Raw genomic sequence first — 24,513 nt, 5'->3', positions numbered from 1 at the left:
GCCTAACTTCCGCAAAGGAGTAATAATGTCAGAAGCCCCGAAATACCGAATTATTTTCTTTTCAAACAGTTCGTGGTAAGGAACTGTAGTAAGGGGCGACCCGGCTCAATAGTAAACGAAACTCTAAAAAACGGAATTTTGATGCTGAAAGATACATCAAAAGAATCGAATTTTTACGCTGATTCTAAATATATAAGTTTCAATTAATTTAGTCTTTGTCATCAAAAGTTACGAGCCTGAGAAAATTTGCACTATTTTGGAAAAAAGGGGGAAACATCCCCTAAAAGTCATAGAATCTTAACGAAAATCACACTATCGCATTCAGTATATCAGAGAACTCTATAGCAAAAATTTCAAGCTCCTATCTAAAAAATGTGGAATTTTGTATTTTTTGCCAGAAGACAAATCACGGGTGCCTCTTTATTTGTTTGTTTGTTTTTTTTTTTTTCCCAGGGGTCATCTTATCGACCAAGTGGTCCTAGAATGTTGCGAGAGGGCTCATTCTAACGGAAATGAAAAGTTCTAGTGCTCTTTTTAAGTGACCAAAAAAATTGGAGTGCAAATAGGCCCCCTCCCATGCTCATTTTTTTCCAAAAGTCAACAGATTAAAATTTTAAGATAGCCATTTTGTTCAGCATAGTCAAAAACCATAATAACTATGTCTTTGGGAATGACTTACTCCCCCACAATCCCTGAGGGAGGGGCTGCAAGTTACAAACTTTGACCAGTGTTTACATATAGTAATGGTTATTGGGAAGTGTATAGACGTTTTCATGGGGATTTTTTGGTTTGGGGGGTGGGGTTGATGGGAGAGGGCTTTGTGGGAGGATCTTTCCTTTGAGGAATATGTCATGGGGGAAGAAAAATTCAATGAAAAGGGCGCAGGATTTTCTAGCATTACTATAAAAAAACAATGAAAAAATAAACATGAAAACGTTTTTTCAAATGAAAGTAAGGAATAGCACTTAAATTTAAAACGAACAGAGATTATTACGCATATGAGGGGTTCTAAAAATACTTTAGCATAAAGAGCGAGGTATTTAGGAGGAGATAAATACCTCGCTCTTTATGCTAAAATATTTTTAGTGATTTCAACTATTTATTCTACGGCCTTTTTGATTCAGGGGTCATTCTTAAAGAATTTGGACAAAACTTACGATTTAGTCTAAAGAGCGAGGTATTAACGAGGGTACAAACCCCCTCGTACACATAATAAAAATATAAGAATATGAGTTTGTTACGTAAGTTAATTCTTAAGTTACGTATATTTTTTACTAATAAAAACGTTCGTTGAATATTAAAAGTTCTAGTAGCCTTTTTAAGTAACCGGAAAACTGGAGGGCAGCTAGGCCTCCTTCCCCACCCCTTATTTCTCAAAATCGTCTGATCAAAACTAAGAGAAAGCCATTTAGCCAAAAAAATTTAATATACTAATTTCATTTCAATAATTTATGTGCGGAGAGCCAAAATCAAACATGTATTAATTCAAAAACGTTCAGAAATTAAATAAAAAAAACTAGTTTTTTTTAACTGAAAGTAAGGAGCGACATTAAAACTTAAAACGAACAGAAATTACTCCGTATATGAAACGGGTTGTCCCCTCCGCAGTCCCACGCTCTTTACGCTAAAGTTTTTAATTGTTTTAAAAAGTAGAATTGTGGCAAAGAGTCAAACTGTAGCGTAAAGAGCGAGGGACTGCGGAGGAGACAACCCACTTCATATACGGAGTAATTTCTGTTCGTTTTAAGTTTTAATGTCGCTCCTTACTTTCAGTTAAAAAAAAAATAGTTTTTTATTATTTAATATTCCACTAATATGGGTGCTGTGGGGGGTAGTTCTTCTATTGCAAAAACGTAGATTTTAATGAAAAATGATTGTTTCCAAAATTGATACATTGAAAGCTGTACTTTATCCTGAACAGGGGGGGGGGATAAACGTTCTAATATCAAGGACAATTCTATTTTGCTGTGGAAATCAAACTCTCTTTACAAAAAAAAATAACAGTACAATTGCTAATTACTTCAAAGAGGGTAAAAAATTCGACAGAAAATTGGTTAATAATTGGGCAGTGACTTGACCGGATAATTGCATGCTGTAAAATCCCTCAAAAAAGGCTTCACACATGTATCTAGATCCTTAATAAATGTCCTACTTTTGCCAGAAATCCCAAGAAACCATGGGGAAATTAAGTATTTCGCAAAATTTCGGGGGGGGGGGTCGAAGGCCCCTCCTCCCTGCGTACGTGCCAGCTCCAACTTGATTCCTTACAAGTGAGACGAAATGGGCCGTACTTAACACAGTGTAGATAAAATTTAATACCTTTTAATGGTGTTTGACCTGTAAACATATAAACTGTATTTAGACTTCTTATGTGAAACCTATTTGTGATTCAATACGAGTTTACGAACTAATTCTGTTACTAAGGAGAAATCTATTACGTGCATTGAAAATATCGAAAATGATTAATTCAGTGACTTAGTGTTAAACATCTAAACTGGACAAACTTGTATGAACCCTATTTAGAGATTATTATGAATTGTGAAATAAAGAGAAGTTCTATAGGTCTCTAATTATACCGAACATAATTAATGCAACGACTTAGTGCTTATAGTTTTCTGGTTGGTCACTAAATTTGATCTAGTTTCTTTTTTTTTTAAATATTTACGTACTTGATTTTTGGACCTTTGAATTTGTTTAAGGTGTTCGCCATTGCTAGTAAGGGCCTGTCCCAGAAAAAGGTTTTTTTTAACCTTATTTTGAACCGTTATCATTTACAGTTGTAGCTGATTTAGGAATGGTAGCTATTATTTCGAATAACTCTAATAGTAAAATGTTATTTAGAAAACACATTTTGAGAGATTTTTAAAAAGAGCCTGAAATCACTCTAAAATGGTGGTGGAGCCAAACAAAAGGTACCCAATTGGAATAGCCATTGTCGAAAACCCTGTACAAGAACTTAACCCTCCCCCACCTTTAACAACAAAGAAAATTACTTTTTTGCATGGGTAGCACGATGTGTCGTCTTTTTTCTTCTTCTTCTTCCTCTGCTGCTGCTCTTTTTTTCTTTGCTCGTGGAGTACTGGAACATCGTACAGAGCTATTTAAGGGCTCATTTAAAAGCTGATTTCTGGAATGGAAAGGTTGCGAAGAATGAAATGAGTACTGCAATAATCTCCATGGTTTGGAAATTCGATGTCAAGTTTTAAATCCTCCCTCTTTAATAGTCCCCCTAATATTTTCCATAAATTGTCTAATGACAAGCAAAACTAGGAGGCAAATGCAACATGATAGAGAGTTGTTTTAGGGCTTATTTTAAAGCCAATTTTGATATCTAATAAAGTCGAATTGATAACGCCACCGTATGACATAAAAATGTGCTTTTTTTCATTTTGTCTGAAAATGCCCAAAAAAGGACTTTTCCGAGAAAACCTTTAAAAAGTTATATTTCAGAATATAGACTGGGGCAAAACTAGGGAGAACGGGAATCCCCCCCCCCCATTCCCACCAAGAGAAGTAGCACACAGGTAACATTATAGTGAGACGTTTAAAGGATCAATTGATAGCTACTGATCATTTCAGCGTGCTTTTTATAGATTTGTAATGAAGCATTTAAAAGGTGCATGGAGTGGTAATAAGATTTTGAGATCTAGGCTACTTTGTTGTCTTACATGCATCTATCATGCAATAAAGCTGGGATTTAAAAATAGCAATTAGTATAAACAGGAGCCTTTTTTATAAGATGCTTTAGTATATAGTTACTGCTCTTGTTATTTTGCCAATGCCAAAAACTCATGTTAGGTTCCCCATTTTCTTCGCCTAAGTCGGAAAATATCCTTTATAAGGTTTATTGCCAACACTTTTACATCCTAAAAATATACAAAATAATTATTAAAAAAAATGACAGTTTCTGATGAAAGTAAAGTGCGAGGTTGGAGCCTATAATGTACAAAAACTATTGCTTATTTATGCAACATATTTTTGAAAATTAAGCTTTCTTGAGTTTTTAGAGAGTTGTTAGAGTTAAAATCGTATCGTAGAATTTTTGATTTCATGGCTGGTAAAAGACTATTGAGAGCTTTATAAGTTACTCTTTTATTTTCTGTAGACCGCTTTAGAGTTTTACTGTTTCAATTTCTATTTTGTCGTGCCAATTTTGTGTTTTCAGTAAAGTGCTAGTTTTCAGAATTCTGTAAATATAAAGAAATATCACGAGCCAGCTTTTTTGAAACAATTTTTCAAAAATATATTGCATAAACCGTGAAACAGTAATTTTGTTCGTTTTAAGTTTCAGCTTCGCTCTTTACTTTCATCAGAAAAACTTAGTTTTTAACAAATACATCTATTATCAAGATGATTAAATTAAAAATTGGAGATACGGCTCTAGCAAATTTTGTCCGTTACCCCGCCTGGCTGTCACGTATATTAAAAATTAAATCAAAGAACCGTCACAAGAGTTATAGGCTATTTCACTACGGCTCTCATAGGGGTGTTTTTGTTACTGTGAATAGCCAAAGCTCTTAAGAAGAAAACGACTGAGGTCAAAGCTGCACTTGAAGAATATGCCTAAAATTCTTTGGAGCTATGCCTTGGTGAGTGATATTCCAGATCACTTCTATATTGTTTCGAAATTGCCTTTCCTGAACCTTCATCGAGTAGAACTATATTGCAAATGAACGTATCTTATCGTTTCTCCTAAAGGAATCTGTAACGTTTAAAATTATTTACTGTGCAAGTGATCATTCTGTACTTCTTTCTGATACCTTCATTCTACTGAAAAAGAGTGACTTATGTAAACTATGTAGATATTACCATAAATACTATAAATATCTGCTTTATCTACCTCTGTCGTATCGAAATCGGAGAATAATCCGAAAATATAAAGCTCCCGATATAACCGCAAAACTGCAGGAGCTTCATGATAAGTTATCGGCACAAACATATCGACGGCTTACCCCATATCACGGGCTCATCCGTTTGTTTTGTTGACCCTTTTCCTTGTTGATTTTGTTGTACTTATTGTGTTGTGCCTTTGTTCTCATCCGTTTGTTCTTTTGATTTTGTTGTACCTATGTGTTGTTTTCTTTTATGATGTTTATTTTGTTTTCTCTCTTTTTACTCCACTATCCTCACATTGTTTTATGCAGTGGGTTATAAATAAATTATTATTATTAATATAGGTGTATACTTATGTATTCAGTCGGTTTGTAATTATCATGTTATCAATTTTGCAGATCATGTGTTCGATATGAAGGCCACAAACAGGGATGTTTACGAGAAGGTCACTAAGCCTTTAGTAGATTCGGCTGTCAATGGATTTAATGCCACAATCTTTGCTTATGGTCAAACATCCTCTGGTAAGTATCCTCTCACAATGAAGTATTTACTAGTGTCGAGATTTAGCTACTGTTAATTTTAGCCAATCAATTTTTTTTAGCCAATCAGAAAATTCTATGATTGGGTCAAAGTCAGCGTTAGCCTTTATACCGCTATTAGTAAAATAATATTTATGAATATGTCTTAACTGCTGTATTAGAATGATCCACTTGAAACTGCACCTGGATTTTCTATGTTCAAATCTACAGAAGCTAATTTCGCTTCTTAAGTAGTGTCTTTAAGCTTCATTTGTTTCTAAGCAAAAATTGTTTTGCTTTTTACCTTTTATTATTTTAGAAGTTTGATCGAGCATCTTTTTTATTATTTATTTTGATTCCTTTTTTATTCTATTCCTCTTAGTTTTTTACTTTGTCTTCCATACTAAAAAAACTTCACTCTGGTACGTAAATATTCGTCTAAGTTTTGACTTCGCTCTATTTTGGTTAATTCAATTCCTTATTTATTCTATTCTTTTCAGTTTTTGTTATGATTGTATTACGTTTGTACTAAATTTATTATGTTTATAGTTATTTTTTGTTAAGGTTCTATGCTTATGCGAAAACTTTCTTCGAAGTTTTGATTTCATAACTTAATTTTCCAAAACTTATAGTTGCCATACCCTGGAGGTTTCAAAGCGTTGTAACCCTAGTTTATCAGCTATTTCAGCAGTAGCCACTTACTGTGCAGCTGCATTTTTATGCCATCTGGCTACCATTTGAAAAAAATGTACCCATCACGTATTACGTTCTAACCAAGAGTTTGGCAGCGAAATATATTTTCTTTGGTAATTGTAATTGTCTCGAAAACGAGACAGTATGAGAAAAAAAAAATCATTTTGGTAGCTAGATTTAAAACAAAGCAAACTAAATGTTCTATAATACTTTTTAATTTAAATTTGAATGCTGTAAAAATTATCTGGATATAATATAGCATATGAAAGATTGGTAAGTTCACTTCAGAGGGGCACACAAAATTTTTAAAATGGCCATTAAAATTTGGATTATACAAACAAATAATCTTGAAGTGTGTTAATGTACATCTTTTTGGTATTGTTGATATGTCTTAAATTTAATAAGCCATTTGTGAAAAAAGAAATAGAAATTGAAAGGTAGGATTAATTTCTCGCCTCTTTTTCAGTGAAAATATATAAACAAGTATTTTCAATAAATATACTCTGTCAAAAAAGGTATTTCCAAATCTAAGAGGGCGCATATAGTCCCATCCACGATTGACGACACTATTTTTACCATGTGCTTTTAGTTTATTTTGCTTTTGTTAGCTTATGTTTACATAACACTTTTAGCTTTTGCTTTAGCATAAATTCAGTTGAAAAGATTATGATATACCACAGCTTTAAAATACACTTAGTTACATTATCAGGAATATTTAAACCACAATTTATAGGAAAATAATAACCGCAGTAAAAAGATGCGATAAAGTATTATAATATAATAAATACAATTAATAAAATAATAGGCGAAACTGACAAGGGCATAAGCAAAACTGAATTAACTTTGACGTCGCCTTTCACCCCTAGTAATTAAACGTTAACAATCTGTGGATTATCAAAGACAACAATACCTTTAAAGGAAAGGTACATCGTCTTAAGCTATTTGGCACCCAGCGGTGACAATTTACAAAGATTTAGACGGGGCTAAAATATATTTTCAAAATCTAAGGGGATAAATTTGTCGCTTCTTTCTCAATTAAAAAAAATATATATTCAATAAATATACTCTGTCAAAAAAGATATTTCCAAATCTAAGAGGGTGCATATAGTCCCCTCCCCAATTGACGATACTAGTGCTACCATATGTTTTTAACTTATATTTTTGGCTGATTTTTTTATTCATGAATTCCATGCCTGGTGCTACCAAAACTGAGGAACTACATAGGAGGTGCTGTTCATTAAAAGTTGAATTCTCTGTTTTTCCTAATCTCTTAAGATGTATATGGTTCACCATTTAACCAATTCAAAGAACAAAATTTCATTTTCACTGTCCTTGGTGCTTCACAACGAATCGGTAAAAAGCCTATGTCTACACAATACTTTTATCTTTTGCTTTAGCATAAATTCAATTGAAAAGAATATGATATACCGCAGCTTTAATATACACTTAGTTAATTTATCAGTAATATTTAAACCACAATTTATAGGGAAATAACAACTGCAGTAAATAGATGCATTAAAGTATTATAAAACAATAAATACAATTAATAAAATAATCAAAACAAAATAGTGATGCGATGAAAGTTTAGCCTTCTGCGATGACCCGGGTGTATCTTTTCTTAAAGGCAAAACCTGACCCAGCAGTTATTCCAATTGTCATTAATTTTATATTCTGTTACAATCTTCTTTTTCAGGTAAAACCCACACTATGATGGGTAGTAAAACAGAACGAGGGGTCCTGGAACTCGTTGTAAACGAGATATTTGACGCTATTGAAAGTAATCCCGACCGGGAGTACTTGCTCAGGTAAGTACTATGTAATTTACGTCGCTCTTTGAGGCAAACATTCAGTGCTACGATCCTATAATACACAGAGGCTGGGGAGGGGCGTTCAATCAATGTCTCACTCATTAGAAGCAAGAAGGCATAGAACCTTGGAAAATGAGAAACATTCCCATTGAAATTTCGGTAAGAATAAAGTTCCTGGTAATACCATGCCTCCCCCTTCCCAGGATATCCTTGGTGGTGCTCATGTTAAAAGAACAACATCGAAGTAAGAGTTACAACATGTCTTACAATTTATTTTTTACTATAAAATCTCTGAAATGGGCAAAAATAACCAAGGGACTCTTTTTGACATTCTGAACAATAAGCGGCATGCTTTTTAACATTCTCTTCCAATAAGTGCTGTTTATAAGGAGACTGAATTTTAAAAAAAGTTGTAGGTTCAAAGAAGATTTTCAAAATGTAAGCAATCTTTTTGGGATTAAATCTCCCATCTTTTAAATATCTGTTGTTTTTAACTTTTGAAGGCCTGAATGTCCTGGACAGAGAAAGAAAAATTTATTATAACAAACAAACGATAATTAAGAGTTTGTTTTTAACCCCAAAAGGTTAAAAAAATTGTCTGAGAGGGTAGCCAATATTATTACAAATAGGCTTACGTTTGCTTATGTATCCCATAATATTTTATCTGCTTATATTTGTCATCGGGATTTCACTCTTCACCTCTGGAGGATAAAAATCATACCTCCAATATCAAATGTATGTTTAGAGTAAAGTCTTGGGGGGGGGGTTGGCAATGTGATTAGGGACCAATAATTGACAAGTTTCATTTTAAAAAGTTAAAAAAGAGAAAAAAACAAATGAGGGTGCCAGGGAAGTCTTGGGGGGGGAGGGTCCTCCAGCCCCCCTTTGGATCTGCCCCTTCCTTATATTGTCAAACTTAAAAGTAATCGTTCTTTTTCTGAGAAGGGATGCACGTTTACCTATCTTCTGGTATTTCTGACAATCTTTATCTTTTTATATTTTGCTATATAGAAAATTGCCACAATCTATTTTATATTTAGCTATATAGAAAATAGGCGCAATTTATGTGAAAAAAGATGGAACAAAATTTTTGAACTGAAAAGGAGGTAACAGTTCTTTATAGATTATAATTATGTATTTGGGAGGGACCATACAATATAATGTATTAATACATTTAATAATGTATTAATTCTCATGGTTAAACAATAATTTTGTGCAAAAATAAACCTATCAAGTTTTAACAGTATTCCCAACTGTAAAGAAATTTAGTAATGGCTGTATTTTATCCGCCAAAAGGAATAGCCATTTATTTTTGTTTTATTAAACCATGCCTCAAAAGAAACCAAAGGTCTTTTTGATTCTGGACTCTTTGATATTAGCGTCTTTCGCTGGTCTTGACTCATGGATTTACTCGTAAAAGTCGATTGTGAAAATCAAGTAAGAAAATATATAATGGGTTACTTTTTGATGGTTTTGCCAATTTATCCACCTTTTTACCCATTCATTGATTTTTACAAGATTAATTAACTATGACCCTCGAGTTATTAAATTAAATTAATTTAACTTTCAAAAAAATTAATTCAATTAATTAACTTAATTCATAAAATTAATTTTCTTGCAGTGAAAGTCTAGTGACTTTTTTAATGGTTTCCAAGTTTTCTTGGAAACCAAGTTTTCTTGGTTTAAACTTGGTCAGTTTCTCGGTTTTTCAAGGTAGAAATCATTGACGTCATATAAGAATGATGTCACCACAATAAACCAAAAATGGACAAGTAGATACGACACCAACTTGGGGATACTATTTACCGCAGAGAAAGATGGGGTTCAGAAAGATTTCCGAACCCCAGTAAATCAAAAGACGCTGCCTGGTAGACCAAAAAGAAAGGATTCCCAAGTGAGGAAGGGGCTAAAGCGCTAATTCACCAAAATTGGGAAGAGGGAAAACATGTTTTTGAGTATCTAGTGAGGGGTGGGTAGCCAATTTGCCCGTTAAAATAATGATTGAAATTTCCAAAAAACAGCATTTCTCTGTGAAAATGCCCCAAAATAAGGTATTTCCAGTTGTTTTTTTTTGGTGAGGTTAGGGGGGGGGGATGAAAGATTCAAAATTACTATTTTTGTTTTTGTAAATTGCTATTTGTGCGCTCAAGATGTTAATCTTTCCAAGTTGCTTTCAGAGTTTCGTTCATTGAGATCTATCAAGAGCAGATAACTGACTTGCTGACAGGCTCCACTCGACTCAAAGTAAGTGATGCTCACAACGAAGTTGTCATTAAGGAGCTATCAGAAGAAATGTGCTCCACTCCTGATAGTGTATGTATTTTTCCTCTTTTCGATATGCCTAAAACTACAAATATACTGCTGATGATGGACCCTGTATATGTGTCCGAAATATCCACTTAAAAAAATCTATTTGTTTCACTGTCAATTAAAAGGTTTCATCCCTATTTTGAACTGTTATATTTTCGTCATGGAAAGGCAGTTTTGTCTTCGAAGTTATCTACAAGTATGTAAAGAAAAATTTGTTGTGACTTTGTGCGAATACAAATGAGGCAAATTTGTATAATCAAATTGTCTTGGAGGTGATAAACTGTGACTTTTACGCGTCTATTTTAGTATAGAAATCTATTTTGTTTGATATATCATTTATATATATATTGTTGAGATTTTTTGATTGCAAGCGAAAAACGGAGAAAATACTTAATGTGTAAAAAGCTAATTTCTGGAGAAAAATTGGCTCTGCAAGGTTCTTAAACGAATCTTTTAACGAGATAAAAAATAACAGTATCTTATGTGTTGCCAAACAGCAGAAGTAATTCCATTGTATTTCTATAAAGAACCGTATCAGGGCTTTTGTTGCGTTTTCTTTTTCTTGTGAATATGAAACTAGTATTTCAAGTAGAGAATTAGTTCTAACTTTTATGATTTTTTAAATGTTTTATGGCATATCTTGTTTTCATTGAGATAGAAAAAAGAATAGATTCCGCCAGAGTAAAAAATTTCATGATCAGATTCCGCGATTAACGGCGACTCATGCTGTACGTTTATAATAAGATATTCTAGAGTAATTATTAGAATAAATATATATGTATATATATATATATATATATATATATATATATATATATATATATATATATTTTAGAATATATATATATATATATATTTTAGAATATATATATATATATATATATATATATATATATATATATATATATATATATATATATATATATATATATATATATATATATATATATATATATATATATATAAATATATATATATATATATATATATATATATATATATATATATATATATATATATATATATATATATATATATTTATATATATATATATATATTTATATATATATATATATATATATATATATATATATATATATATATATATATATATATATATATATATATATATATATATAAATATATATATATATATATAAATATATATATATATATATATATATATATATATATATATATATATATATATATATATATATATATATACTGTAGAATAAGAAAATGGAATAAATAGACACCAACTGGCAAAAATCTGGCCTCTATTTAATGTTTCTATCTCTATTCTAATACTGTATCTTTTCTTTGCCATGGCTAAATGCAATACCTATTAGCAGTTTACACACAATAACTTAATTAGCTTTCTTATTTACTTTTGAAACGTTTTTAGTTTTAAATGTGTTCGCTCCGTTTCCCTTGAATATAAATTATAAATATCTGTACTTCCATAAAATATGTATATTTACATAAATAATATATCAAATATCTATACTTATATTATAAAATATCTATACTTAAATAAAAGTTGAATAATTAAGTTAACTGGGCTTCAAGACCAATTTTTTTTAATAGAAAATATTGCAAAACAGGAATTCGCCCCAGGGGTACAAGTTGTGTTCTCCTGTTGTCCTTTTTTCGGCTAAAGTTGAAAAGCAAATGAAATGTCCAAATCACAACTTTTTCAAAACACAGATGTCTCTCTCGTATATAACTGTGGTCAATAATTTTGACAGGTTTTGATGGGTTAGAACAGATCTGAGAATTAAGGTTAAGAAGATTTTGTTGCTTGAACTAAGAAAAAATGTAGTGGATGAATGATGTTAGGTAGATAGAACGTTGACCAAAACGGATTACTTTTACTAAATAGGTTGTAGTATTAATAGTAAAGAAGGTGGATGAAGTGAAGACTTGGAAATTACAGAAGGGGCAGGATGGTTTTGGAAAGTTCAGAAGGACGGGAAGAAAAGTCTCAGAACTAAGGTTAGGATTCTAGAAGCTACTGTAACGACTGTCTTTAAGTATGGTCTGAAAGATTGGGAGGGGTGAGAAATAAAGGAGGAAGGGATTTATTTTCAGCACAGATTTTTATTTGTCTCAGTACACTTAAGTTTTCCCAGAAAAGGGCAAACATATTTTAGTTTGATTAGAGGATCCAAGGGAAGTGTTTCTTCTCTAAATATTACTTTAAAAATAATTGGAAAAAGGAGCTTTCCAATGAAAGGCATAGAACCATATTAAAGCCTGAGACGAGGAGAAATAAAGTTTTATAATAATTCAAACTCAAAACAATAGAATGACTACCAGTAAATTAATGAAACCCCAAAACTATCAGAAATCAAATAAATCATCACATTAAACGTAAAGATAACAGATCCTGCTATTTATTAACAAATCAGTCATAAAATGAACAAAATTTAAAACGAGCCATCAATTCAAACGGAAAAAAATACAAAAAAAAAAAAAGTAGGGCTCCAGTCCCCTTAGCATTCTAAAAACTATAGCGTCATTTGCCTTTTACTGAAAGAGATCTGTATACAAGGTGAAAAGTCTTAGCAATAAGGCCTGGATTCTAGAAACAGTGTAATGACAGTTCTTAAGTATGTTCCTGAAAATTGAGCACAAGGCCGTATCCAGAAGGGAGATGCTTAGGGGGTTCGAATCCCCCCTTTAAATGATTGTCCGACTAAAAAAAATAACAAAAATTTGTATATTTTTGTTATTTTTAAATATTTTAATATTTTTAAATATATACAAAAATTTGTATATATTTATTTTTAAATATTTTTGACGTTTTTAAAGTTTTTTGTACCCCCCCCCCCCAATCCTCTTGTGACCCCCTCGAAAAAATCGTTATGTACCCCCCCCCCCCCCCCCAGAAAAAAAAACTGGATACGACCCTGCTTGAGCAGTTCGAAAGTAGATGAAGGACTGATTTGTTTTCAGGTTGAAAGTTGATGTTTTCAGTACATATTAGTTTTTTACAAAAGGGAAAAAACGATAGAATTTTAGTAGTTGGAATCGAGGGTCTCAGTGGAGAGGATCTTATTTGTGTATTTGTGTCTATATGCTATATATTGCCAGATATGTTTTATCAGAGGGAAGATTGAAGTCCTGTTCTTTTTTTTTTGTTTTTTTTTTTGCTTGATTTTGTTTTTAAACTTCATTGGAAAAAAAAGAGAAGAAATGCCAGATGTTCTCCTTGGAAGTTTTTTTAGATTAGGACTGGCTTGAGTGACTACACATCATACAAAAAGCTGCACAAAAACGTGGCTCATTCCATCATTCTGCGGCTCATCTATAATGGAGAAGTCAAAATGGTTAGGCTATCTTTTACAGATAAATGATAATTGTACGATTTACAATAGGGAAAAATTGTGATTTGTGGCAATCCAACTGGTGTCAACCGAAATGTAGGATGTCTTCAATGGTGATTAAATAAAAAAAAACAAGTTTTTTTAAATGAAAGTAAGGAGCGACATTAAAACTTAAAACGAACAGAAATTACTCCGTATATGAAAGGGGCTTTTCCTCCTCGACACCCCGCTCCTTACGCTAAAGTTTTTTATTGTTTTAAAAAGTAGAGTTGCGAGAAAGAATCAAACTTTAGCGCAAGGAGCGGGGTGTCGAGGAGGAAAAGCCCCTTTCATATACGGAGTAATTTCTGTTCGTTTTAAGTTTTAATGTCGCTCCTTACTTTCATTTAAAAAAACTTGTTTTTTTTTATTTAATTTCTGAAAGTTTTTGAATTAATGCATGTCTGATTTTGGCTCTCCGTGCATAAATTACTAAAATGAAATTTGCATATTAATCCTTTTTTTGGCTAAATGGCTTTCTCTTAGTTTTGATCAGACGATTTTGAGAAATAAGGGGTGGGGAAGGAGGTCTAGTTGCCTTCCAATTTTTCGGTTACTCAAAAAGGCAACTAGATCTTTTAATTTTTAACGAACGTTTTTATTAGTAAAAAAAAAAACGTAACTTAAGAATTAACTTACGTAACAAACGTACATAACTTACGTAACTTACATTACGTTTTATCCCAATTCTTTAAGAATGACCCCTGAATCAGAAAGGCCGTAGAATAAATAGTTGAAACTATTTAAAAAATTTTTAGCATAAAGAGCGAAGTATTTATCTCCTCCTAAATACCTCGCTCTTTATGCTAAAGCATTTTTAGAACCCTTCATATGCGTAATAATCTCTGTTCGTTTTAAGTTTTAATGCTTCTCCTTACTTTCAATTGAAAAATCTTTTTCTTGTTTATATTTTCATTGTTTTTTTTTTTATAGTAATGCTAGAAAGTCCTGCGCCCTTTTCATTGAATTTCTCTTCCCCCATGAAATACTCCTCCAAGGAAAGATCCTCCCATATAGCCCCCTCCCCTAAACCCCACACCCAAACCAAAAAAATCCCCCTGATAACATCAGTACACTTCCCAGTAACCATTATTGTATGTAAACATTTTGTCAAAGTTTGTAACTTGCAGCCCCTCCCCCAGGGACTGTTGGGGGTAAGTCATCCCCAAAGAAATAGTTATTATGGTTTTCGACTATGCGGAACAAAATGGCTATCTCAAAATTTTGATCCGTTGACTTTGGGAAAAAAATGAGCGTGGGAGGGGGCCTAGGTGCCCTCCAATTTTTTTGGTCACTTAAAAAGGGCACTAGAACTTTTCATTTCCGTTAGAATGAGCCCTCTTGCAAAGCTCTAGGACCACTTGGTCGATACGATGACCCCTGGGAAAAAAAAAAAAAAAAAAAAAAATAAACACGCACCCGTGATTTGTCTTCTGGCAAAAAATACGAAATTCCACATTTTTGTAGACTGGACCTTGAATTTTTTTCTATAGGGTTCTCTGATACGCTGAATGCGATGGTGTAATTTTCGTTAAGATCCTATGACTTTTAGGGGGTGTTACCCCCTATTTTCCAAAATAAGGCAAATTTTCTCAGGCTCGTAACTTTTGATGACAAACACTAAATTTGATGAAACTTATATATTTAAAATCAGCATAAAAATCCGATTCTTTTGATATATCTTTTAGTATCGAAATTCCGTTTTTTAGAGTTTCGTTTACTATTGAGCCGGGTCGCTCCTTACTACAGTTCGTTACCACGAACTGTTTGATAGGAATTGGTAGTAAAAATAATTAAAGGAGGTGGAGTTTTGTGAGAGGAAGTAATGACTGAAGTTTCAAATAGGGAGGAGTTGCAGAGGAGCTCACAGTTATTATTTGCTGGGGAGCTCACTGTCAGTTGGGTAACTAATGGACTTTTCGGGCAAAAGTTCAGAACGCCGGGCACAGACCGACTATATTAATAGGGGCGAAATGAGGAATGGTTTTAAAAAGTATCAAGGCACAAATTTGTCGAAATAGTATGAAGTTGGTGGCGAATTGTATGCAGACTAATGGAAAGTATGAAACTAAAGACTGTAAATTCCAAGGCACGGAGGATTGAACATAGAGCCTCCGAGAATTCGTGCCTGTTTCTCGCAAATCTGGAAAGTAAAATGATTGTTTACAATACAAGGACAACCCTTCTCTTTGACTAGTTAAGAAGTCGAACCGTACACTTGACGGGAATCTGTGCCAATTTAATGGATTCACTTTTAGTTGATTCTTGTTACTAGTACTTTGAAGGGAGAAGATAAGGCCTATTCACGAAGACTGCTAAACATAAGTCTAGTGCTTTAGCTCAAATTAATAAAAAAATATGGTAGCGTTGGAGCCCTTTACTTATGGTTCTGTGTGTGACAGTATGGAAGAAGATGCATTTTGTTTAGCTTACGTGCCCGTTTTCACTTGGGAATCTGAGAAGAAAGATGTCTGGGGAATGAATTGTGGAAGAGTTATTGATGATTGAGATTGCTTAGGGTTGATCCTTCATCACAATAAAACTAAAGGTGCACTCGGACAGACCTTTTGTGTCAGACAGAGAATGTTTTATTCAATTTATTAACACATTAATTTGAATTAAAATGGAATAGTTGTGGGCATCAAGTCATGGCTAATTGTAGAAAAAGCCAAGACAGATAGTTCAATTGAGTTAGAGACAATTCTTGCATTAATCTCCCCCTTATTGGGATTGTATAAAAATGATGTTAGTTCATTTGTTATTTGATATGTCTATCTATTGTCCGTCCATGCTTCACTCCTAGGGCAGTAGAACTAAGGTAGATAGATAGTCATAGAGCTAATATATTCATAGAACCTATAGTTTTCCAAGTGTTTTGTTAAATGGCACGGGTAATAGCGGGAGTGAGCTTACCTCTCTTATTGGACTAATACTTGTTTGTTATCTTTTAATAAGTCATGCCTGCCTTGAGTCCCAGGCAGGTCGACCAAGAATTTAAAATTGGCATAGGATTATCATTAGATTGTCTGGAATGAGAGGTAAACAAGGCACGCCGATTTTTCTTTTCTTTTTTTTTCTTTTTTTTTTGAGCTGTTACTTTTTGTCTTCAACAATGACCCTATGCTTTTCTAAAGAGTGAATTTTATTACATATATAATAATATGTGTCTTAATAATGATAATTTTCAAGACTAAGAACAATTTATTCCCAGTATCGCCAGTTGCCAATTTTTTTTAATTTAATTATGCTGTTTTCTAGCTCTTTTTTCTTCTATTAATTGTTTCTGTTCATAGGTAATAGACGTTATGAAAAAGGGTGAAAAACTTCGTCACATAGCGTGTACAAACATGAACGAGAGGAGTTCTCGGTCGCACACTATATTCAGAATCGTAAGTATCTCTTGTATATAGGTTTCCCTCGTTTATTGGACTAGTAGGCTACATTTATTTGGATTTTTTGGGGGGATGGGGGATTTTGTCTTTTTTTTATTGATGTTTTAAATCAAGTTATAGAATTTCCGTCTTTTTTTGTTCATATCCTAATTTTTTTATCGAAAAAGTTACTTCTGCAAAGATCTAAAAATCGCCTAAAAGGAAAGAATTGGGAGTCAAATTATTTAAAAAAAATAATGATTTGTAATTCTTTGTGGTTTCTTCCGCGTTGGACAAAAACCAGATTAATCACCGCACACAAAGTTTGACATCGTAATGACATCTGTAAATGACATCGGGCAGGAACATAATATTTTAAAGTAGACCCACGAGCTCCGCTATCCTACTATCTACTATCCGTTGTCGGCTAACGTTTTTTGTGTTAAGTTGAATAACAGTTGTGGTGTATGGTGCTATTCGTGGACCGGCTAGCGAAGCTGATTTAGTTTTGCATTTGATATTTGCGACTAGCGAGAAGCTACTAGACTGATATTCGTGAGAAGACAAGAGTTGGCTAGACCCGGGAAAGTAAATCTAGGCTACTAGCGGAAAGTGCTTTTGCGAAAGGTTTTTGGCGCCAAATTCAAATTATTATATTTTTGACTTTAAACAATCTTTACGTTTCCTTTATCTTTTTTTTTAAATCAGAACTTTCTTGTAGGGGATAATATTTTGAAAGCTTGCTAAACCAGGACTATTTTGTCTTAAGAGTGGCCGTTCATGGTAAATTTTTTGTTTATTTTATATGTTTTGGATGAAAATAAAAAAATGTCTATGTCTATGTCTAACCATAACCAAGACACAGTTTATTAAGATGAGTTTATAAGACAATGGAAGTATAGTCAATATCCAATTACCTTGCTTTTTTGCAATTACCACAATTAATTACAGGTAATTTTCAATTACGAGACATTCGAGAAAATTTCACTACCAGTCTTATAAGCCAGCTTTGTCTTCCATTGAATATTTAAGGCCGACACCTTTTTGCCGTTAATTCATACTACTACTAACAACTCATTGCAGCATCATGCCGTCTGAGGCCAACACAGCTACGTACGCTCCTTTTCCATGAAGATCTATTCAAAGGCTCCCTCTTTACATCCTCCCAAGAAGCTGTCATTTCCCTTAAATCTTTCCTTGTGACGTCCATCCACCCCATTTGGGGACGAACTGCTTTTCATTTACCCTAGACGGTTGGCCGACAAGGATATTTGGTAATCTGTCACTCTTCATCCTCAGAACGTGTCTCATTGTAGCCCTAAAAGTCGGGACAGAACGACATTTTTCGTACGTTAATACATGGCTTGTTGCGAATAACCACCTTACGTTATTTGCAGTAATACTTGTTCGGTTCCTATCGTGATGTGGAAGGTCGTACAGTTTCTTTTTTTTCAGCACCCTTTTACACTATAAAGCTGTTTTTTCTGCTGTTTGTGAAGTTCCCTTCTTTATTCCCAGATATTTTGAAAACTAGTGATCTCATAATCAACTTCTTTCGAGTTAGAATCCTCCCCCGTACCCCATCTCAATAGGTAAAAACTTCCCAAATCCCATCTCCTCTAAGGGTTGGTCATTTACTTTCTACCTATGTTCTGCGATACTGAAGTATGACTCATCCTTTTTTCAGATTATTGAGAGCAGAAGTCGCTGTGAGACTGGTAGCGATGAAATCGCCATTCAACTCTCTCATCTAAATCTAGTTGATTTGGCTGGGTCTGAAAAAGTCAATCAAACAGGAGCCACCGGCGGAAGATTCAAAGAAGGGTGTGCCATCAACGTTAGTCTCAGCGCCCTGGGAAAGGTTATTGACCAACTGAGTAAAAATGAGAGGTAATTTTTTCGGCTTGGTTTTAGGTCTCGCTGCATTTTCAGTTTTGTTTGATTAGCTATTACCTTAAATCCGTTGACTCATCCTTTATTTGAAAAAAAAGAGGAAAAATATCCGTCGGGCTGTCTCAATATGTTTTTAAAATCAAGGTGCTTATAAGGGCTTATGCCAGATTTGCCTCTCACTCACTCGGACTATATGTCTTGGCTTTTTCTACAATTACCTATGGTTTGACGTCCACAACAGCTTGATTTTGGTTCAAAATCTACTTGAATTAAAATCAAGTAGTTGTAGGCATCAATCCATGGCTAATTGTAGAAAAAGCCAAGACAGATAGTCCGAGTGAGTGAGAGGCAAATTGGCATAAGCCCTTATTAGGATCGTATAAAAATGAGGTTAGTCCATTTGTTGATAGATAAGTGTATCTATCATCTGTCCATGCGTCATTCCTAGGGCTGAACTAAGGTAGATAGTAATAGAGCTAATTAACCAAATTCTTTGTTTAATTAGATATCACCTTATATCTGTTGACTTATCCTTTATTCAGAAAAAAAGGAAAAATATCCGACGGGCTTTCTCAATATGTTATTAAAAGACATTTAAGGTTTTCGTTAAGAAGTTACAACTTACCTATGAGTTTACAATCTGCATTGTTTTCATTTTTCTGTGCATTAATTATTATCACGACAAAGACATCTACGAAATAATATTCGTTTTCTATGTTTGGTATTTGAATTCAGTCCTATATAGCTTATTGTTATTACCAAACTGAGTCGAGGCCCAGACCACAAACGCCTTTTACCTCCACATGCAAAAACAAAACTACTTATTGGTAGTGGAAAGGGAGGAGGGATGTTTAGTTTCATATCTATACCATGTATTTTGCAAACTGTCGGGCATTACCATCACTAACTGTGTCATCCGGCTTAATAATTTGTTGATAAAATATCTCCAACTGGCATCTAATGCCGACCGGAGATTCTCCCATCAGATGCTTTTTTATTTCTACGCCGATATCGTGTTTTTCAGTTGAACATTCAGTTGATAAAAATATCTCCAACTGGCATCTTATGCCGACCGGAATTTGTCCCATCAGATGTCTTTTTGTTTCTACACCCATGTCGTGTTTTTCAGCTTAATATTCAGTTGATAAAATATCTCCAACTGGCATCTAATGCCGACCGGAAGTTCTCCCATCAGATGCTTTTTTATTTCTACACCCATATCGTGTTTTTCAGTTTAACATTTAGTTGATAAAATATCTTCAACTGGCATCTAATGCCGACCGGAATTTGTCCCATCAGATGCCTTTTTGTTTCTACACCCATATCGTGTTTTTCAGCTTAATATTCAGTTGATAAAATATCTCCAACTGGCTTCTAATACCGACCGGAAATTCTTCCATCAGATGCCTTTTTGTTTCTACAGCCATATAGCATTTTTTGCAAACCAGGGAACTAGCTATTCCTGTTTGGTACGATGACTCCCTGAGCATTCTCAGTGCAATTGTTTCCATAACCATTCGTATTTCAGGCCTATTAAGTCATAATAGATGTTTTGTCAGCTTGGGGTCCAACTCTTGAATCATTTCTTTTGTTTCGTTGTACCTCACCTTTCTGTGCAGATTTTGTTCGCCTTCTCATAGCTTCATCTCCTTATCTTCTTTGTGTCGCTTTCCAGCAGCATTGAGAAACGGGAAAGAAAAGCCCCCGGTAAATTATCTTGAAAACAGAGTAATCTTGTAAAAAATTGCGGGAATCTATTGTAAGTAATTACAGAAAAATTTTAATTTTGGATATTTATCAGCGTAGACTTAAGTGTACTCGGAATGCCCTTCTGATAGCCTGCTTAGACTGTTCGTGATAGGGTCCCACATAAAACGGAAAAATTACCCCTCTTTGGAGGGCAACCATTTCGACAAGTCTGTGATTTTTTTTCTTTTTTAACTCCAGTATTACTTGCCGATCCCTGATCATATGGGAAATCCATTGCTGGGTGGGGTTTGTGCGGGTATGTAAGGATTTTTTGAGGGAGAGGGGCACTAAAATATTTTTTTTTTTTTTGGGGGGGGGGGGGTTTGAAAAACGTTAAAAATGCATAACAGAAATGTTATATTCATTTCGTTGCGTTTTTATGGGTTCGACTAACACTTTTTTTTTAGGGGTGGGGTTTCCAACCCGTAAGCCCCTTTCTGGATAAGCTTTCGCAGTAACAGATGCACAAGACCGATGGTCTTATTAATAGAATCACAGCAAAATAAATAATTCAACTCGCCTAATTGGAGAGATAATCTCAAATCTTGAGCAGTGAACCAAAATAATATTTAGACTCGTAGATAAATAATATTTATATATTATACAGTTATAATTTTAAAGAATTAGGTAGTTAAATTTCTAAAGAAAAAGACCTTATTGCCAGAGTTATTGCAGCTGAATTTGCTTGTTTGCTGTTAATGGGATAAGGCTATTGCATTGCTTTGAGGATATCTTCATATTGATATATACCCTCTAATGATAGATGTATAGTTAAATTTATTTGAGAGATTTTCTCCAGTTCCTAGAATAGGTATTTCTCTCTGGATACTTTTATTAGCGCTATCTTTTTTCTCAAGTAGACTGGCCCGCCATCTATATTGCAAAATTCATAGAGCGCCATCTTTGTTTCCATTTCATTAAGGTGTTGATTTTTTCTCAGAACAAGCAGAAGAGGGGAAGGAACCCCCCTGAAGCGCCGTACTGTACCCGCCGGTATTCAGTTACCCGTAAATTGCGGGGAATAGGTGAGGGGGTCCTTACGCTTCCCTTGTTCCTGGGTGATTTCAGTAACTTGCTTCAAGCATGGGGGAGACTATAATACTAAATCCTGTGTTGAACTACATATCGCGTTCAATGAGGCCAAAACTGGTGATCGATTTATGAAATGCGTCCAAGATGAGGACAATTTAATGGATATTGCTAAACTTTTTGCAAGATGCGCTAAAGAAAGAATAGAACTTCCCAAGTTCGTTATATTTGATCCTCAAGAAGTACTGGCCAGTGGAGCAGAAGTAGGCGCATGTGTCATATCGACAGTGAATGAAATGCGACGGCAGTTCTCGGGTTTTCTTGAGCGCTACAACCAAGTCCCAATCCCGTGTCCTCCCGGCAAATCTGTAAGTGTCGGAAACCAACCCATCCTGCACCAGATAGACTTTCTCCATTACCCTATTCCGTAGTTTTAAAGAACCCACCCCCCACTACCACGCCGGAGGAACGAAAACAATTTTTGATGAGTATGTGTGGAGAAGACCTGTCAGTCGATGATGGTGAATTGAAAAGAAGTCGATCTGAATGGCGACTTGCAGTTAAAACGAAGGTCAAGGCAAACAGCATTGCCTCTTCTATCAACCAGAAGTCGCAAAGTGTAGAAGCTAGGGTGAAATCCCCAGTTTTTATAGGTGTGATCAAAAACATTCCGACTACATATGATGCCGATAAGGTGAAAAACTGCGTTTCAGGCTGCGAAAGGGCAGAGCAGTGTGGTAGAAGTCGAACCTATAAGTTGTCTATCAGCTAGGTCTGGCCATGAAAAGTCTGCCAAAACTAGAGTTTGAACGTTTTCCGATTGAAGAGTTTGTGTACCTTCCAAAACGATGCTATAAATGCCAGAAATTCGGTCACATTTCAGCAGCGTGTTCCGCTCCCCAGGTTTGTCCCCGTTGCGGTGTCCTTGGCCATACGTCAAATGCTACTACCCCCTGCACGAATCCAATTGGCTGTGCAGCATGTAAATCGACAAAACATGCCTGTCAGTCATTCCAATGTCCTGAGATGAAAAAGCAAATTGGAAAGCAAAAACGCTCCGATGAATGAACAGCATGCAAGTACTAAGATCGTGTCGTGGAACTTGAACGGAGGTGTGTCTCACATAATCCCCTTAATTGAAGGATTATGGCGGCGAGGCAATATTCTATGCATCCAAGAACATCTGCTGACAAGTGATAGTTTCAGCCTGCTCAAGTTTTCAGACGATCATACAATTTATTTTGTCCCAGCAAAGTCTCGTCAACGTAGAAGACCCTCTGGCGGACTAGCGATCGTATGTAGCTCTGCAGTTCATTCCGAGAGTCTTCATACAGCTGAAAACTTTATGGTTTTAAGAGCTGGGAATCTTGTGATCGTCAATGTCTACCTCCCCACAAACTACAGCGACGAAGAATCAGATAACCGATTTTCAAAGGCAGTGCGTGCTCTTGCGAAGTGCCTCAAGACCATTATGTTGTCCAAACTGGAATGCGTTACAATCGGAGACTACAACTGTGATCTAGCCGACGACTCGTCTCCTCGGTCCCAGTTGATCCTAAGCATATTGGAAAATCGGTATCGTGTGCTTCCAAAAGACAATGATTTTACTTTCGTACACACTAGTGGTTCAGTTTCAAATATAGACCATGTCGCATGCACATTAAACGTGAGTGGCACAGTTAGCGTGCTAATGGGAAGTCACTCCACCGACCATATTTCCATTGAAGCATGTGTTAATGTGTGTATTCCTAAGAATAAAAGTTCTTGACAGTGGTACGAAATAAAGGATTGGTTAAAGGCCGACTTTCCTCTTTATCAGACAGTGCTCGACAAGACGCTGCAGAAGATCAATGTACCATATAATCTCCTACTAGCCAACGTGCAAAGGAATATCCAAGAAACTAAAATACAGGTCAATAACTTTTGTGCTGAAATCACCCATGCACTACTAACCGCAGAAAAGACTGCTGTTCCCGCTAGGAAAATTCGTAAACATGCTGAAATCCCTGGGTTCTCAAAGAATCGGGAGCTTGTGAAAGCGTGTCAAGATGCTGAGTTTTGGTTCTCGGTATGGAGGGAAGGCGGTCGTCCAAAATCCGGCGTGTTGAATTGTCTCCGTAAACACCCAAAACGTAAATTTGAGAAAGCCCTCAAGCAGCATCGTACAAATGTGAAACATGAATATACAGAGAGAATAATCAACGATCCAAGTCGTCTATGGAAAGATCGCATGAAATACCGCCAAGAAACGCCTAAGTCCATGCCTTGTGACCCAAACGACTGGCAAGCCTACTATACGAGCGAATTTAGTGCCCTAGATCCCAGTGTAGCAAGGCCATATATCTAGCAACTTGAATCTGTGTTATCAAATTTGAGTTTTCCGGACTTTACCGTAACTGTTTCAGATGTAACTGCAAATGTCTTTAAATTGAAAAAGAAAAAATCGCGCGGAGTTGACGGTTTGTGTGCACTTCACCTTGTGAATGGTACTCGTCTTTTATATGAAATGTTAACATTATTGTACCAGATCAAATTCGTAGTCGGTATTGTGCCCGATGTTTTCTGTAGAGGACAACTTACGCCCATCCTGAAAAAAGGGAAGCCAGCTAATATATGCTCCTCCTATCGCCCAATTACTGTGTCGCCAGTTTTATGTAAGCTTTTTGAAATGCTTATATTGCCGAATGTTAGAAACTGTTGCCAAATGCCAAACTACCAGTTTGGCTTTACGGTAGGTCTTGGTTGCGCTGATGCTCTGTTCGCCCTTGCTACTATTTTGTCTGATTCTGAGGCAACGGGTGACCCATTAGTTATTGGCTCTTTTGATGTAAGCCGGGCGTTTGACTCGTCGGCGCATGCGCAGATCCTTCTGTTTTTTTAAATTTCTGTTTTTTAAGGTTCTGTTTTTTCGATTCGCGAAGTTCCTTCTGAGACTTCC

At 34.9% G+C, this 24,513-nt stretch overlaps 1 protein-coding gene across 2 annotated transcripts in view; it reads left to right on the top strand.

Moving 5' to 3' along the window:
* The window catches only part of LOC136028833 (kinesin-related protein 4-like), a 156,470-nt gene that overhangs the window by 59,999 nt on the left and 71,958 nt on the right, over positions 1–24,513 (top strand). For both annotated transcript variants that reach the window (XM_065706765.1, XM_065706764.1), the window contains 5 exons: positions 5,232–5,354; positions 7,738–7,849; positions 10,030–10,165; positions 16,827–16,922; positions 18,592–18,794. In XM_065706765.1, the coding sequence (XP_065562837.1) occupies positions 5,246–5,354; positions 7,738–7,849; positions 10,030–10,165; positions 16,827–16,922; positions 18,592–18,794 (656 nt within the window). In that variant the 5' untranslated portion in view covers positions 5,232–5,245. The remainder of the gene's footprint in view (positions 1–5,231; positions 5,355–7,737; positions 7,850–10,029; positions 10,166–16,826; positions 16,923–18,591; positions 18,795–24,513) is intronic.

The sequence above is a fragment of the Artemia franciscana genome, chromosome 7 (assembly GCF_032884065.1).
Source record: "Artemia franciscana chromosome 7, ASM3288406v1, whole genome shotgun sequence".
NCBI lineage: Eukaryota > Metazoa > Arthropoda > Branchiopoda > Anostraca > Artemiidae > Artemia > Artemia franciscana.
Note: the sequence above shows the minus strand (reverse complement) of the source record. Positions and strands in the feature narration are given on the sequence as shown.